The 18,319-nt window shown below is 40.6% G+C and overlaps 1 protein-coding gene and 1 non-coding gene across 2 annotated transcripts in view; one reads left to right on the top strand and one right to left on the bottom strand.

The window, feature by feature from the left end:
• LOC104366365 overlaps positions 1-8,744 on the top strand; it is a 29,253-nt gene extending 20,509 nt beyond the window's left edge. The window contains exon 2 of the transcript XR_006165393.1: positions 7,673-8,744. This is a non-coding gene — a transcript (uncharacterized LOC104366365). The remainder of the gene's footprint in view (positions 1-7,672) is intronic.
• A 3,821-nt stretch (positions 8,745-12,565) lies between these two features.
• The window catches only part of DEUP1 (deuterosome assembly protein 1), a 48,286-nt gene continuing 42,532 nt past the window's right edge, over positions 12,566-18,319 (bottom strand). The window contains exon 14 of the mRNA XM_042793341.1: positions 12,566-15,067. Coding sequence (XP_042649275.1) covers positions 14,897-15,067 — 171 coding nt within the window. The 3' untranslated portion in view covers positions 12,566-14,896. The remainder of the gene's footprint in view (positions 15,068-18,319) is intronic.

The raw sequence follows: 18,319 nt of genomic DNA, 5'->3' as shown, positions 1-18,319 counted from the left end.
AACATTAGTTGTATTTCTTCATTGGACTGCCTATTGCAAAAGTTGTCTTGATGCTGGTTTGTTATCTACAAAGAAAAATTTGGGTTATGTATCCACCTGTTCATGGAGCAAAAGGACTTTTTATATATTTTTTTTAGTTGAATTGATGCATTCGGGGCAGAAAGGATTGCACAGCAATGCCGTATGCACCAAAAATACCATCACCTCGTCTCTGTTTAACACTGCCTTCCCAGATGCAGAGATCCATGGCTTTTTGTTTCTAATACAGATTACTGGCTATATACCCAAGTCCTTAGAATTGTGAAAGTCATATTGAAACAGCTTTCTGCTTTGATGGCCTTGCTTTCTCTGACTTTCTGCCATCATTTAGTGCTGGCTTTCATTTTCCAAATGCTGTGAGTAGTTTGGAGACTCTCAAAGCTACATTTACAGTAAATGTGATGTTGTAGTAATGATGGGTCAATTCAGATTTAGGTCTGTAATTTGGAAAAAAAAAAGCCACCACCCCTCATTAAAAAATAATGTTAAACTAACTTCAAACAGCATCTTAATAGTTTCGTATTGTTATGTGTGCAATTAAAAGCTTTCACCCTTGATAACAGGGTGGTTTTGATTTGCTAATCATAATTCCAGTCAAATAGACTGAGGTAAATTTTTATTATATTAAGAATTGGCCACATGCTGTAACGTGAAAATCCATTTTTCACAGAGCAAACAATTTTCTCTTAATGCTTTTCTTCATTTCTAGCACACTCTGGAGTCATTACAGATAGTGTCACTGAAACGCGAAGATCTCCAATTTAGCATTTCAAGCATTATCTTCAACTATGCATCAATTCTGCTGTGCAACTTGTGTTTAAAAGTAACGAGCTGGGTGACCCAGAGCATTTGACAGTGCAGAAGCCAGAGTTATTTGTGTAGCTGTTCATGGAGAGTCCTTGTGTGCTTAGGTTGCTTGTGTTTTGTTAGGGGGATGGCTCGTGCAAATTAAAAGTTTCTTTTTTAAACAGGTGATAATCATTTCCCCTTGTTAGTGGTCACACATGAGCTGTGTTTCAATACTGAAAGGAACTGTTTTGCAACTGGAATATCTGCTTTATCATAGTGCCGCTTTTGTGTTGCTGACAGTGGGTTGGTGAGGGAGGTTTGGGGGGAGAGAGAGGGGATGTGACTGGGATTAAAATGTTTTGCTAATCCTCTGGGCAGGCTTGCTCTTTAGGGTTCAGCTTTCTTAGTCAAATTGGCAAATCTCTGCTCTATCCATCTTTGTCACCCACACAAGTGATTACACAGAACATTTTGCTCCTGTAGAGCTTGTCAAATAATGAAGATTTTTTTTTAAAACTATCATTTTACATTTAGTGTATAAAATGGAGTGTAATAATTGTGCTTGAATGTGATGGAAATGATGCTGGACAATCACTACTGCAGTTGCATAAAAACTGTTACAATCAGTCTTATTTTTTTTTTTTTAAAAAGCTCCTTCCTCGGATCCAGGTTTGCAAGGCATTAGGTGCCTAATGTGTCTGGCACAAACCTGGGAGCGGGTTTAGCTTCTGTCTGGGTGGGGGAGTTGGGTGCGAACTCGTTTATGTGTTCCTGCAAAGCCTACCCAGATAGCAGCCACCCGAAGTGACGAAGAGGTTCTTTAGAGAAGGTCTAAGGATTGTGATTTTTCTCTCTGACACCTGCTAAAACTGAAACACAGGGAAAAAAAAACAAGGGATGGAGTTGAACCTGGGTGGATGGAAAGGCTGCCTGCAGAGCTGAGGTCTCTGGAGACCCCATCTGGAGCTCTGTACACAAGTGTTCCTGTTTGTTAATCTGTCCCAAGCTCCTACTGAAGCACTTTCAGAATTCCCTTTTAGCTGCATTTCTAAGCTGGCCAAATCACCTTAGAAATCAGTGACCTTGCTGATGCTATTCTAGCAATGGCCAGACCTTAGAGCTGCAGGAAAGAAAATTCCCTGTCCAAAGTGTGCTATTTCACCTTGAGGTAAAATCAGTTATGGGGTAATGGTAGAAAAAATAAATCTGTGTTTCACGGGCTAGCCTGAAACAAGTCTTGTCCTTTAAATAGTACCCAGAGTTTGTATATAACAGTATTACATGCAGTTCAATCATTTAAAAAAAAAAAAAAAAACAAAAAAAAACCCCAAAAAAAACCCCACCAAAAACAACAAAAAAAAAACCTAAAACGTTTGCACTGTTTCAAAGGCAGGAAATAACGTGTATCTGCTGATTAGACCGCGCTTTAAGGGTAGACGGAAGAATGACATTCCTTCAGCCAACTGAGTGCTGAGCTGCCGGCTGGGGCAGCACGTCAAGTTCCCTTCAGCTCTGCCAGGAGCTGCCATCTCCCCGCGGAGCCCAGCGGCCGGGCCGCGGGCGGGCTGACGCGGGGTGAGGGGAGGGAGGCGGGAGGCGGGAGGCCGCGCCGGGGGCTCCCGCCCGCCGGGGCCGCGCGAGCCGCGCGCTCTGGGCCCGGGGCCGGCGGCTGAGGCAGCGCCGCAAGGAGCTCTGTGCCCGGGACCGGGTGGTCTTGCTCCGGAGCCCAGGGTGCGCTCCTCTGCTGGTGCCGCTCGGGGCCGAGCAGCGGCTCCCCGCCGACAGGGCTTCCCCTTGCCCCCCCCCGGACCCCCCCACCGCCGCCTCTCCCCGTCTTTTGGACTCGACTCTGCCCGCCTCCGTACGGCAGCTCCGGCTGCAGTACCCTGAAGTAATCAGCCCAGTAGCAAAAATAAGTAACGAGCTGATAAGCTTGCTGGTTTTAGTTCTTCTTGACTGATGCTGGTGTGTCCTGGTGATTGGGAACTACTGGTTTTGGGGCTTTTTAACGGTCAGATAATATGAAGAGTATCGTCTGCTTGGGTGTCTGGTGTCCTCTTTCCCTACTGCTGGCAGGCAATTTAAATACAGTGTGTCCTGATTGTCTACTGGTTTGTTGTTTGGTTTTATTTTTAATGTCTCAGTAACATCCATGGCCCTAGGGGAAAATTTAAATTATAAGAATTAATTCTTGTCAGATTGTTTGTTTGAATTTCAAGATGTTTTGCTGTTCCAGAAATGTTACAGTGTTGGTAGCAGGATCATGAGGCCAGGTTAATCCAAATTGGCTTGCAAACACTTGTAATTTTGGATTTGGAGAAAAATTATTCAGCCTAACATAACTAATACATTCATGCTGTAAGGTTGGTGATAATAAGTTCTTTAGACGTCTAGACATGTGATTACACTAAGTGCAGATAAACAAAATCATTTGTGCATGTGTTGCATGTAGAAGATGATGCAGAACTGCAGTACTCCGCAAGCACTGGTGGAGCCGGAGTCAAGGGTGGTCATTCTTGGCTCACAAGAATAGCCATGTGTGGTGTGAGAAGCTTTTAATTGCAGATTACTAATGGTCAGGGTTAATTTTACAAAAAAAAAAATGAGACAGTAGATTGCCATAAATTCTGGTTGGAAGATTTTTGATACGTTTTGAAGGATACCATTCCTCACAAGTTCCACTACAGCCTTCTGGTACAACATTATCCCTGCTTAACCATAGTTGACTTGATTTAGGATGCTGAACAAATGCTTCAGCATTGGCATGAGTGACTTCAGCAAGTCCATGGATTTATGCTTTTAGGTTTTGAGGTTAGCTCTGCAAAAACAGTCGGAGTAACTTAACCCAGAAGGTATAATAAAAAGCACTTTTATATATAAAGAGCAATTTGAATGATGGGCAAGGAAGAATATAATTGCTTTAGATGTCAAGCCAGGGTACTAAATTTGTGAATTTTTATGATGTTGAAGAATGACGTCTTTAGGTTTGTCTTCAGTAGCTTGAACTTTTTAATGTTTTGTTCTGCTTGAAACCTTAGCTTTTCAGTGTCAAGTTGGAGCGCTGCCAGTGTCAGAGAGAAGAGGTAGGCGCTGTGAAATGGATGTTTCAAACCAATATATGAAGTCAACACTAATTTTCTTGACTTGGAAGTTAAGATAGTTTCTTTCTAGCCAGCAGGTTTCTGGTTTTGGGGGAGACTTGGCTATAGTGAATTTAAAAATAATCTCATCACCCCATGCAATTTTATTATCAAATTTTAAATTGCAAAATTCTTAAAGGGAAGGTGAGTTACAATCCGGCTACTGCCAGGCTCCTGTCACACTGTTGTGTACTATGGATATTCCCCTTTTGCTAGAGTCTGTTAATTCCTCCTGTTGCTATTCCTACACATGTCCCAGTTACATTACACCCATCCCAAGGCTATATTATTTCCTTCCTCTCTTTGCTTGAGTTCAGCCTTCCAGTGCACAAGCAGGGTGATACTGGCTGAAGGAGGACACAGCTCAGTAACATGAGATAATTTGTTCTCATGGGCTGTCTACGGCACCAGGAACAAGACCCTAGTGTTGCAATCCCAGCCCTGGCACTGACTTGCCGTACTTTCTGTATCTGTTTCTTCCTTTCCATAATTGCCAGTAGTCGCCTGCCTTCCACTGAGGGCCACGGGTGGCCAGCAAGAGGCTTGTCAGGGGAAGGAGATAGCTGTGGCGCTCTTACTCTGCACAACACGGGCCATAGAATTTCATCTTAAGCAGCTGAGCACTACTTTTTAAGCACTGTTTCATAGCAACATGAACACAGCAGCATGTACAGCATCCCGGACCCTTCCTGGGGGCAGTGCTGTCTCTTGCAGCAACTGGCTAATGCTGGCAGGCGCGTCCGGGCTCGGGGTGGCAGCAGGAGCCTGGCACTGACCTGCAGAGCTTCACTGCTTCCATTTTTATGGTTCAGTTAAGATGAACCCTAAGGCTTATCTCTGTGAAAACTGTGGGCCAGTTTCTGTGCAAGTCCATCTCTGCCAGTAGCAAAGCCAAATAACCCAATCTATTGGAAATGTGTTTGGAGATTGATGCCAGATTCCCAAACTGGAGAGCATCAGCTTGCAATTCAAGTGGTGCTGACATTTGCGAGAAGGCTTTCTGTACTAAGCCGTCAGATGTTAGCTAGTGTATGTAATTAACTTGGTATAATTTTGCTTCAGAATGAAATATTCATTCAAAAGAGACTTCAAAAAAAACATCCTGATGTTTTAATGTCTGGGTAGCAAGTGATGCTGCGTAGACTGAGGCATACATTTATTGTTGGAGAGGCTGGTTTCATGGCAACTCCTGTTTGTTACTATGGTACACAGAAAGTCCCGAAGGCTTTTACTGTCCGTCACTTCTTGGGTCTTGTGAGTAATCTGGATACAAAACCCACTGGTGTATGTTAACAGTGGAGATGGAAAACAATAGGAAAATACTGCAGCCTGAAGTGCTCTGGTTGTGTAATTATCCCAAAGGGCAAATGTAGAACTTTATCTTGCATAGTAGTTTTTCTAGAGTTTGGTAGTAAAGCTTGTGACCGGAGCAGCAGGAGAGGGAACAGAAATGGAAGGGGTAAAACAGATTTCTTTTGCCCCAGAGGCAACTCAGGAGTGAGTTAGGGAAGCGATAAACAACAAAACCAAACCAGAAACTCATAGCTTGCAGCAGGTGGAATACCAAAGAGACTGCCCTGAATCTGTAAGAGAGTCAAGGATTTGCTGAGAAGAAACAGTTATGAAAGTTTAGAAATTAAGTAGTGCCATTTGAGTAAAAGGCTGGCACAGGGTGTTGTGTGGAGTTGCTCCATCCAATTCCTATTTGCCTTTCCATTATGAAGTTCACTGGCCACTTCTGGTCTCTCTAAATGTGTTACATATTTAAGTTTTCATGCTGCAGCTTGCAGAAGGAATTGGTTCTTTCTTGGACTTAAACCTTATTGTTTCTGCTTTTGAAAATTATCCCAAGCACCAAAATTGCCCTTTTTTGCATAATCAAAACCAAAATGAAGTGTTTGTCTCAGAGCGCAGGTTGAATTTGCAAAGTTTATGATCAGAAGAAACAGCTGCTTGAAAAATGTGTGTGCATGGGATGCAGAATCAGTGAATTCAGGTGAACACAGAGATCCTGTCACACTTAATGGTTTGGGTTTTGTTTTCAGATTCTGTGCAGGAAGGACCATGTAAAGACTGAAATACCAACACATTGATTTGCTGTTGGTTTCCCATTACCACATGGTTGCTCTGACACTTCCATAAGTTCAAGTTCGTAGAGTTATTCTACATTTTACCCTAATTGATGCAGTATCTCACCAGTGTAATTGGCTGGATGAGAATCAGAGCAGGCGGGTTGCTGCTGTTACGAGAAGGGATGAATACTACTTTGCAGTTGCACATAACCTATAGGTGAGGATTCTCATTTTGTACCTGAGTATTTTAGTTTGGTTTTGCTTTTGTGCTTAGGCTGACAAATAAGGTTGAGTGCTAACTCCAACAGAAAGCATCCCACTTTCAGTGAAAACCTCTTCTTTTTTTAAAAAAGTAGTCATAAGACAACGTGTAGCATTGACCAGAGATGACACATCAAGAGGAAATTGTGTCTGTGGAGAACTGAGAGAGCTTTGCAGCTTTGCTTGTTGACACATGCTCCTCACCTACAGCAGCATGCTAAAATCATCTTTATATTTTGATACAAAGAGGGAAAGAAAAGAGGCAGTTATATTAACCCACCACTTTCTACATACGTTTTATTCTGAGGATGTTAGTGATGGAAAAACATCATAGTTTACTTTCAATTCAGTTCAATATTTGACACCAGTAATTGTTACCCTCCAAATCTCTGCTGACTTACATCTGGCCTGTATCCAGCTGTTGTGCTGCTGCAGAAATGGGGGCTGTGGCAAAGAGGAATACAGCGAAACACTTGGCATCCTCCCTCCCACGGCACACAGTCAGTGAATTACACAGCTGTAGGAGTTCAGGGGCAAAAAAACTTAGGGTGTGGCAATATTAAGCACCAACTAATTCTCCTTATTCAGAGAGGCTTTCATGTCTTGCAGTGCTTTTGTTAATCTCACTTTATAGATACTTCTGCTTTTACAAATTGGTCTAGTAGATGCTTCAGTGCAGCTACCTTATTAATGACTGCTTATCTACACCAGTGATTTGTAAGCAGGCTGGTTATCACTTGGGATCTTTTTCTTAGAAAAATGACAGCTGTAATAAGAGTGACAGCCCTGAGTCATGTTATGATTTAGACTTTGTTCTATGGCAGCAGAACTGGAAGTTTAAGCAGCTCTTTCCCCACATTCTTTCCTGTTAGAATGCCCTTTATTCTGATAAATACCTGGCGTGGACGATAAGTACCTAATGCTTTTCCTTACAGCAGGGTGTGTGCTTGCCCTTCCTCGTTGTGCAGGTTTGTGGGGAGCTGCTGGGAGCCTGGTGCTGTTACACACAGGGGCAGCTGGTACTCTGACGCAAGACTAATTCATGCGATTTTCATTAAGTCTTTAGCTGTGTTACCTTCTTCTTTGCCGTGGAGGATAAAATCTACGGTGCTGGGCTTCGTTTCTGGCACAGAGTGCAAGTTCAGTGCTCTTGGACAAATGCACACACTGTGATGAACTGCTGCAGTTTTTATGGGGAAAGAGTTATTGATGAGCTGAGCGAGCTCACTGTGATTCCGCCTCCTTGAAAGAAGCTGCATAGATATTGGCGCCAGTTGGATAAAACATTTACCAAGTGAAGCTGCAAATGGTTTTAATAACTAGAATATGTGTAGATTGCCCTCAAAAGAATTGCTTTTTTTCTTCTTTTAGTTTCTTGCACAGCCAACCACGTGAAGGAGGAGTTCTTCAACCCCTTGTTTCAAAAGACCTCGGGCTGCTTTCTGCTGTTCAGCTCCCTTCGCTCCCCCGTTTCCGCAGACGAGGAGGATGAGGCAGCTAAGAGGAAAACCCAAAAAAGAGACCTCCAAAGATAAAAAGGAGAGAAAACAGGCAATGCAAGAGGCCCGGCAACAAATCACCACCGTGGTGCTTCCCACCCTGGCTGTCGTAGTACTGTTGATTGTTGTATTTGTTTATGTAGCGACTCGTCCAAATACAACTGAATGATACAGCTTTTCAGACTTTCTAGCTTCGGGGTATTAATAATTCTATCAAGAGCCAAAAGGAACTCTCTGCCACCCTTTTACTACTTTACAAAGGAACTTCGTGGTATTTTCAGTCTTTCTATTGGTTAGGGTCCCACAGATTCTATTTAGGAATGTAACATAAAACGTATTAGTGAATGTGCCAGTACGTTTTATGGTCCAGTTCATGTGCCTTTCAGACTTTTAAAATGGTGTTTTTCTTAAATCTGTTTGAAGCTCTATATTGTAAAAGGAAATTGTGTTCTGCTATAAATTTGTAAAAAATCAGCTTTCAGCTTTTATCACTGTTATGGATAACGTTGCTCCCATGAGCTCTTGTATGTCTATTTCAGAACTTCCAAAGAGGTAAATTTCTTCTTTGTACTTAATGTCATATGAAGTGCTTTGATTCAGAAAGGATATATTTATTTTTTGCATAAAAGAGAGAAGTCTTACTTGGAATCTTCAAATTATTTTGCAAAAAATGTGACTTATTGTGAAAGCCTACATTATGTAATAATTTTTTCATTAAACACTATATAGTTCACTCAGAATTTCTTTTTGCTATGAGATACCAACTTGCAATGTGAATATTTCAGGATCTGCCAGAAGGAATCTTCCAGAAGTTGGAAAGGGAGATTCTACCAGTTTATGGTGAAGTAACTAATAACAAACTACGTAAACACAGATAATTGTTTATCTAAATGTTAAATATTTAGATCTGTATAAGTGGCAATTAAAAAGTGGGTTTGGATACAGCCCTTGAGATTTTTTTTTTTTTTTTTTTAAGGAAGGAAAAGTAACATTAGTGTAATTTAGGTCTCTAATCTCTTTGCTGAAGTGAGCTGCTGTCCTGTGACATGCCCCTCTCCCCCTCATTTAAAGGAGGCTGTGAGCACAGCTTGGCCAGTTTGATTCTAGGAAAGCAAGCTATAAATTCTGATCAAAATGCTTCAATAATCCTGTATTCTTCTACAGCTCTTTCTCATCCAAATATTTTAAGGCACTTGGTAAGCATTAACCTTCAGAAGACTTTGGGGGAGGGAATTGGAGAACTCTTGACTGCTGCTTAAATACAGGCCAAGCAAGAAAGAATGTGATGCTACAGTGCACTGAAGCGTAGCAGGAAATATTTCGGTGCTGAAAGTCAAAGACCCCTTGAATTTTTACTTCACATGCTGTCTTTGGCACAGCACAGTCCCAGTGAAGTCGCAGAACCATAGAATGGTTTGGGCTGGAAGGGACCTTAGAGACCACTTAGTCCCACCCCCTGCCCCGGGCAGGGCCCCCTTCCCCCAGCCCAGGGTGCTCCCAGCCCCGTCCAGCCTGGCCTTGAACCCTTCCAGGGAGGGGGCAGCCACAGCTGCTCTGGGCACCCTGGGCCAGCGCCTCAACACCCTCACAGGGAAGAATTTCTCCCTTGCATCTAATCTAAATCTACCCTCTTCCAGTTTAACACCGTTACCCCTTGTCCTATCTCTACCTGCCTTTGTTAAAAAGTCCCTCTCCAGCTTTCATTGTGTATTTCAATTCCCCAAAATGTGCAATTTTACTGAGTGCTAATTGAGAGAAAAATAGTGTTACACATTCTGAACTGTTCCTTGTGCAGAAGCTAGAATTGATTTCACAGTTTGACTCTTTAAAAAAAAATATATATATATTTTTGTCTAGTAAACAGTGAAGTTGGATTCTGACATTTTCTACCAAATTCCCTTTTGCTAGTATTGGATGTGAGAATGCGCATTTGGAAAAATGGTATGAAGCTGCTGTAGACAGAAACTGTCAAAAATCACTGGGAAATAATCAGGAGGTAAATTAGTGGCAGATGCCCAAATGTCAACTCCTGTGAACTTCTCAGCCAAAGAGGTGTGTCTGGTTTTTAGACTGTATGTATTACACCAACTGTCAGTTGCCTTCAAAAACGTTTTAGAAACAGGGTTTCAAACCTTTTCCCAGAATACAGTAGCTTCTGGACAAAACTGAATGATTTATTGCAAGCATTTTACCAGAAAACTCATGCTGAGATACTTCTTCAGCAGCGTCTTATGATATGGCTTCCAAGAGTGCTCATTATCAGGTGAAGTAATTAAAAACCTGCCATTTCCTTCTGATAAATCAGGTTGTGGAAGCAATTTTTTAAAACCAATTTTTCAAAGCATAAATCAAATCTGAGTCAAATACTTCAAATTGCTAAAAAAATAAAGGGATCTTGTCCATCTGTGTTATACGTGGCCCCGGCTTCCCAAACCCAATGAGGGAAGCCAACGACGGTGCCCATGGTCTGAAGGAAGAACTACGCGTATTTTCAGAACTCAGAGAAATTGTCTTCTGTTTCAGTCCATCTACAAGAAAATGATAACTTATTCATATCCTGATGTCCAGAAAACGGTGTTTTTAAAAAAATACAGCAGAGAAAATGCACTATTCTATTTTCAAGACTAGTGTTTGGTGCCCGGATGGTACCCGTACGGGTTTGAATGCTCCTGGAGCTCTGGAAGATGTCAGCGATAGCCTGCACTTTGATTCTCTGGTTTGGTCCCACATCACAGAGATGTTTCTTACCAGAAGTTTCTTGCCAGGGCAGGTAGTTCCAGTTCACAGTCCACGAAACATCAAAGCCACGTCCTGCCATCCACGTCCCAGCCAAGTGTCTTCGTCACCGCTACGGGTGAAGATGTGAACTGATGTTGTCTTCTGTGCACCACCTTTATTTGGTTGAAAAGTTTCAACCAAAAAAATTCTTCTTACAGCGGTTACATGGGATGCTGAGGAGCAGGACTTGTGTAGGATTTCTTGCTCCATCTGGGATTGTACAAGGGTTCACGGCCAGTAAAGTAAATCCTACATCTGTTCCAGGAAGTTCAGCGACAGGATAGTTTAAGACTGTTCTTTGCATGCAAACATGTTCCCGTAAGGTAACTGGGCACACACATTCTTGACAAATCTGTTCTGAAGCCCCTAGAGGTTTGGTTTAGGGGAACAAACCGACTGGTTTGTTGATTTAGGAGGGGACACTGGAGCGCAGTGTATCAGCATCTCGGGGGCGTTGCTCAACCTACTAGCGGAAATTTAGGTGCAGTACGTACCTTACAGCCTATTTATGGATGTGTGGGTGTCCGTCTGACTAAATAGTAACTTGGACACTGAACTTTGAGCTCTGAACCCTGCGGTGAGAAAGAAAACAACACACAGTTCCCACATTGGTTTGGCCAATTCAGACGAGCTCTGCTATGAACAGTCTTTAACCCAGCATTTTCTCAGCAGACAGCTGTGGCTGAGAAGAAAAAACTTCCCTAGCACAAGGCAGTTGGTGTAAAATCTAGCTATTTTGCACAGAGTTAAATGGGAAAAACTGATTGTGAATGATACAATTGGCTGTTGTAGGTTGTAAAGGCGGAGAGGAACATCATCCCATCCTCCCTATGATACTGGAGAAGGAGCTGCCCCCGCTCCCCCCCCCCCCCCCCCCCCCCCCCCCCCCCCCGCCCTCCAGCCGTTTGGTCTCTGGGAGACCCCCAGGCAAAATGCTGCAGGACTGTCTGGAGCTCAGCACATGCCTGAGCTGGCTGTGTACATAAAACTTTTGATGACTGGCATGACATACCATGGATGTAAAATCACCTGGGGCTCATCTCATTAGACAGCTCTGTTGATGACTTCTCGTTCCCACTGGTGGTGGTCAGTGTAGTTTTGAATTCCTAAGCAGTGATGGGCTTGGTTTGGTTCTGTGCAGTGTTGTACCACTGTTAACTCAGGAATTATAACCAGTTACACTACCGTAAGGCCAGAACAGTGAGACTGGGGGGTGAGGCGCCTTCTGTCACATCTCTGGTCGCAGCACAGATTTATTAGTCTTTGAACAAGTAAGCTAAAATCATTGTCTACTCATCGGAAAAGCAAGAAAGCTGTGCCTGTAATTTTTCATGTTTGTTCATTTTTGTGTTCCTTTGGCACTGAGTTTTGATGCTGTTACTTGCATTCCTCTCTGCATGGTTCATAATACCCACCGTCTGACACTCTCATACTCCTAAATTTCCCATACAGAAAAGAAGAGAGTAAGAAATCATAGGAAGAAAATGCACTGAATACCCAACTTCCACGTGAGCCACTTTGAAATGTTTCTGCTCAGTCACTGTCGTTTCACTGACAGCCCCATCAGAGTAAGTTTTGGGAAGTTTGTTGGACAGCAATGGTCTGGCAGCTCTTAAACCACCAACTATTTCAAAATTGTATCTTGATGAAATGTGTTGGCAACAGTCTGTACATGACCTCTGCTTTTCCTTCAACAAAAAAAGCTGGTGGCAGCCTGAACCATTGTTCTTTTTATTTAAAACAAGTCTTTCAACTGGGAGCCCAAAAAATGCTTTTCAGTAGAGCTTTGAAAAATCATAAAAGAAGTCCAGCAGCTTACAAGAATTTGCCATTGCCTGGCTATTCACAAAGTGGAAGAGAAATCTTCAGTGTATTTTGGGTAATCCACAGCTCCTGAACATTGCACCTTGTCCTGTCAAATGGATTTGTGACTGATAATTATTTTTTTTTTAATTTTTATTGTTGTTTTCAGACATTTATAGCCTTGTACCCTTCTGATTATTCCTTTATTGACAATATACATACAGCTCCAATCCCCGTTCATAAGCTGTATCATTTCTCAGGCTTTATTATTTCTGCTGTCGATAGTCTTTAAAAAGTTTTCCAAGTAAGTTGAAATGTGGTACATGTTGTGCTAACTACTTTTGGCATGATAACATCAGGAATATGTATCCTTCAGAAACCTCTCACCAGTTCAATTAAGTTTCTACCTTTTAATACAATTAAAGTATTCAGAACCAGCAGTCTGGCTCCATCTATACCCTGGCAGCAGTGAGCTCGTTTAAACTGGGGATTGTCAGATGAACGACTTTTGCTGATTTTGGCTAGCAAAGAGAAGGGTGACCTTTCAGGTAAGTATGTGTTAAGCAAATGGCACTCTGATCCATACTGTCTTGGCACATTTGTGGCATAATATGCTCGGAGCAGGAAATAACAGTAAACAAGTAGGCCGTTCCGATGCAGTTACTTTGCAGTTTTCAGTGCTTTTCATGGGGAGCTTATTATATGGTATTACATAAAAGCCAGGCTGAAACTAGCTCTGTTATTTCATTAGTCAAAGTTAGCTTGGCCAGATCTTCAAATGCTTTATCAAAAAACCTTGCTCGTTTTTTGGTAATTTCATTCATTCATTCTGTATCGTCACACACACCTGTATCACAGGAGGGATCCGCAGGCCTGGACTGGACTCGGACACGTACGTTTCTTTGAAGATCTGGAACATACTGCCTTGTATGTTTAAATCTTGGAGCAGCAAAAGAATCTGGATAACTGGCTAATATCCCTCCCTTTTTTTTCTCTTGCCCTGCTGAAAGACAGTATTTTGCTGTCTTACTGCTTCTACAGACCTTTCCCAGCTTAAAATTTAGCTTCATTTTCAGAAGTTCCTAATTTTCTTCATTAGTTCTTTTAAAACTCCCAGATGCATCTCCCTTTAAGTTGAGGACACATATATATTTAGTTTGTTCAGATGTCCTTCCATCATCTTTTTATTCAGTCCTCGTTTGTCCAGCTGAGTCTAGTAATTTTCCTGAATTTTCCTGTAAAAGGTTCTTTAATGTCCTCATTTTCATTACTCATTTTATTGCAAACTGAGACAAACTGGTATTTAAAATCTTGGTAGTTTGTGTGTGATGTAGTATATTTTGTCTTAATGGAAATATAGCTTCCAAAAACAATTTACATTTTTTCTGTGGTCTTGAATATTAATGAGACTTCTTTTACTCACAAACTGGAGCTGTTTGACAGTCTGGTATTATTTTTATCCAGATTTTTCCAGGAAGTTGGCAACATTATATGCTGGAAAGCAGTTCTTCAGTATCTCTTTCACTGAAATTGGTGGTTCATCAACACTGTCTGTAATTTCTGTTTCGCTTGCACAGCAATAGAATTCAGTATGAATTGCAAATAAAAGGAATCTCAACATTATGCAGTTTTTCGGCACATGGAGTTGAAATTAACTCTGCTCAGTTTTACATTGTTTTCCTATGTTGTAGAAAAATAGAAAGAATTTAGGCCTTTACCTAAGGCTGATCACAAGTTGTCTGAAGCTAAAGGTTTTTTCCCTGTTCCAATGTAGTTAAACAATGAGCCAACATAGTATCAAAATATCAATACCAAAACCTGTGCATTGGAAGACAGGATTTAAAAACTCTGAAGTGTTAATGTAAAGCACATAAAGCACTTGAGATGAGGCTCTGCCCCAGGTGAAGTCTATAGGTCTGGTGAAAGGGGCAATATGGGTGGCTTCAAAGTCTGTGCTTTGTCTATTCATGTTCCTCTCATGGACCTGCATGGCTTAGAGCGTAAGAAAGAGCAAGCTCAAACTTCTCTTTTCAAGACTCCCGAGGGCTATTTTTATAGCCAAGAATAACCAAAGCATAGATAAGCTCTTTATGCTAGGAGCTAGGACATGGCTAAAGGCCCCTATTATTCTTGTTCTGTGCAATCTAGAGAATTTCTCTTGGCTGATTATAGTTTCAAGGGAATAATTCCACTTATTATCCCTCTGTACATCACAGAATTGAAAGTATCTTACTTAATTTACAGTGCTGCAACAGAGTCGCCGCTGCACACAATTTAACTGTGCAAAACTAACCTGTCTATTTTAGAATATGTTTAGAGCACGGTATTTTGTAATATAATCAAGTTATAATATACCTAAATCCACAGGATAATGATTATCTTATCGAAACTTCAGTGTTAAAAATACATGCTATTGGCAATGCGCCTAAATACATTAAGCAGCTAGCTGCAGATTTTAGTTCTAAGAAACTCATGGGTAATTACTTGGTTTTATTTTCTTAATTGTGTCACTGCCTTAAGTATGCCTGCTTTGCTGTATCCTGGCATATTTTTTTAAAGTATTTTCAGAATGTCTTTGCAGTTCTTCAAGGTGTGAATTTAAACGTTCTTCAAACTCCCTTGTATGTTTCTCTTCCTCTTGAAGGAATTTTTCAGTTGTTGCAAGGAAGGACATCTCAGGGGGAGACTGAGCAATGAATAGAAAATCGTAGTTAGTAAAATCCAGCAAGTACTACAACAGGTTTGCATTATCAAATTTTAGATTTGAAAAACATCTTGACCTATAGCAGCTCATAACACTATAATGCCTTATAACTCTCCAAGAAAACACGGATTTGGGCATACATTTTTAAAGGCATTCGGCTGTCTAAACAACATCATGTGAACATGGTGTTTGAATACCTGTGATATTCACAGCATTAGGATGGAGATTTACCATTAAAAATTTAAATATCCCATTAGACAGAATTAAGCTGCTTCAGAATCTCTAAAATCTTTGGATCAGCTACAGGTTATGTTCATCTCTTGTATAATTTAGACCAGGACTGAGAGTAATAATCTGTTTTTTGGCATGACAAAATATAGCTAGTGCTGGGTACTGCTGACTGCCTCCTGTAATTTTAGATCTCTGCTTCTGTGATGTGATGCCTTCTGAGGAGAGGAAAAAAAACCTATGGTCATTTCAGTACTATCAACTTCAAGCCCTGGTATTTTGGGGAATGCACTGAATTTTATTTGCTGTGAGTAGTTCACTGAAAAATCTCCATTTAATGAGCATTTAGTAAACTGAGACATAAACCATAATAAAATTGGTCTTAAAATGGTTGTCATGGGATGCAGAATTGTATAAAGCAAAGGACATGAGTGAGTCTTTGCTGGAACAAGTCCTACATTTTTAAGCAGCAATTTTTGTTAATTATTTTTGGTAATATTTAAGATACATTCATTGGAATGTCTTAATCAAAAGAAACATGAAATAATTTTTCTTTGCCTAAAGATATTATGCTTGTTTAAATAAATTCAATGTTTATTTGTATAGATACATACAGTTTTATGATACGAATTTTTGACAGTTGACTGAGAAAAAACTTAGTATAGGAGCTGTAATACTGAGTCAGAGAAAGATAATCTTCTGTTTTTATATGATCATATATTGAAAAATATGATTGACATTTATTATCTTAATTAAACCATATGTTAAATAAATTTAATAACTGATGGAGTTGTTAATCTAGAATCTCTGTTTTTTCCTAAACTGTAAAAAGGAGAGTTTATCTGTCAGCACATCAAATAAGAATGGCTTCAAATGTTTTAAATAGTCAAATGTTTTGTAGAAAATGCTAATCCTATTACACCTGTAAATTTTTATTCTAAGCTTCATTGTATCAGAATGGGGTATTCCCTATTTCCACAGCAACTAGAGGCAGATTTGGTCTTTGCTTCCAGCCTGGCTTAAAACTGCCCTTTAGCGGCTTTTCAGTCCAAAAGATCCTAACTAGAGAAATGCTTTAAAGTGCTTTTCTATTCAAACTCTTTGTAGCACACCTTGAGATGAAATTTAGAGATTTCCTATAGGAAACCCCTTTTCTTTTCAAAGGACAGCAAGTAAGCGATAGTGGGAAATAAATTCTGACAAGAAAGAATGTTGGTTTTCCAATGTTTGAGAAACTTTGGAGGGACATCACCTGCCTTCTGGTTTTCCTCAGAAATGAACACATGCATGATTTCCCATCCACAAATCATAATTGTTTTCATATGAAGAGCTGTTCCTAAGATTTTGAATGCCATGGCTACATGCGCATTTATTCCTTTATGGGCTAGATCACAGATATATCTCCTTGTGACATTTGGATTGAGTGACAGAGTGGGCAGTACTATTTTGAAGTATTTGAAGATGGCTTTTCTATTATAAAAAAAAACATTGGATTTGGAGGCTTTACTTAAAGAATCACCATGTGTTTCGCTTACTGAATACCAGCTCTGAAATCACTGATTCAATACTGCGCAATTAAAATACTTCCAGTGAGAAGCACAAGAAACTGGGAAAATGTAAATCTGAAATAGGAATTTAATAGGTGTCATCACGTAGAGAAAAAAAGCCATGTCAGGCTTTTCCATATGGACAACAGATTTACACAAGTGCTAGTCTTCAGAAATGTTATATCAAGTTATGAGAGATTCTCAGAGATTCATTCTAACAATGTTTACAATTGCTGAGTTGTCATTGGAAACATCTTGGCCTTATGATCAAGCTATCTTCCTGAAATGCTAGTGTCCTTTGCTTCAACTGGTACTTACTTTGATGTGTTATTTTCTTGAAATACACTAAACTCCAAACGAGACACTTCTGAATTTCTGCAGAGTTGAGAGAAGAATGTTTATCACCTAGAATAAGCAGATCATGGTTCCCTACAGTTCCTTACCCAAGGGTCAGACATCACTAGCATTTCAGATAGGTCCCTAATGCACTGTTTTTTATGCACTTGAAGAGAAGGTTCTATCTAAACAGGTCTAAAAGGCAACATTTCTTGTTAGCAACTAAGCTTTGCTTTCCAAGCCTCTGGTCTGTTCTTTCACTATATTCTTTATTGTCTGTACTTTCAGTGCCTGAGGAAGAAAAACCATAAAGCAACTGCTTTAATCCTGTCTCAGATCAGATTCATAGTCCCTAGTTTTGAATTTCTTTTCCTCAGATAACACTTCCATGTCTTTCGGTTTTCTAACTGGAGCTGGATAGAAACGGGTTCATTGGTAAGCTTTCAACCTAACTTGTTTGGGTTGTTAGGCAACAAAGACTCTACTTTTTCATTTCCACAATTTCTTTGGTGTATACCAGTAATGGGAATCACCTTTTTGTCCCATCATTTGCTGGAAATGAAGGAGTGCACCTGATAGAGATGCATATTTCCACATATGAAATATGTGCTAAATATGTATTTTCCTTAAGCAAGAACAACCCAAAGTGCTTATGAATTAACTCTGGATTGCTGGGAAGAAGCACTTCAGGAAGCTAGGTCCATTCTCTCTGACAGACTGCCTAGTTAATTTGCCTAGCGTTAATCTCCTTCTTGCCCCACGAGTTGTCCCAGCGCTCCTGGATGCACATTCAGCAGGACAGCAAGAAAGCTTTAACACTTGGGATATTCTAACATTTAGTAGTCAGATCATGAGTGATTAAATCCCAGAGTGTTAAAGTCTTCTCATGTTTAGCCCTTTCTGCTTTCCAGGAAAGTTCTTGTAACACCAAGACCAGAAATCAGTCTGGCTGATTTTAGTCTCACTGTGACTAAATCTGAGGGCTTTTGGTAGTACTTTCCTCTAACCATACACTGCAATACATTGTAGATAGCAGGTATAGATGCTTGTCTTCAACATGCTTCTGCTCATGTATGAAAATCAAAACTGAGATGCCGAGGAAAATGCCAAGTGTCATAGGAAG

This window comes from Tyto alba, unplaced genomic scaffold (assembly GCF_018691265.1).
Source record: "Tyto alba isolate M040663 unplaced genomic scaffold, T.alba_DEE_v4.0 Super-Scaffold_2, whole genome shotgun sequence".
Lineage (NCBI taxonomy): Eukaryota > Metazoa > Chordata > Aves > Strigiformes > Tytonidae > Tyto > Tyto alba.
This window is presented reverse-complemented; position numbering and strand designations above follow the sequence as displayed.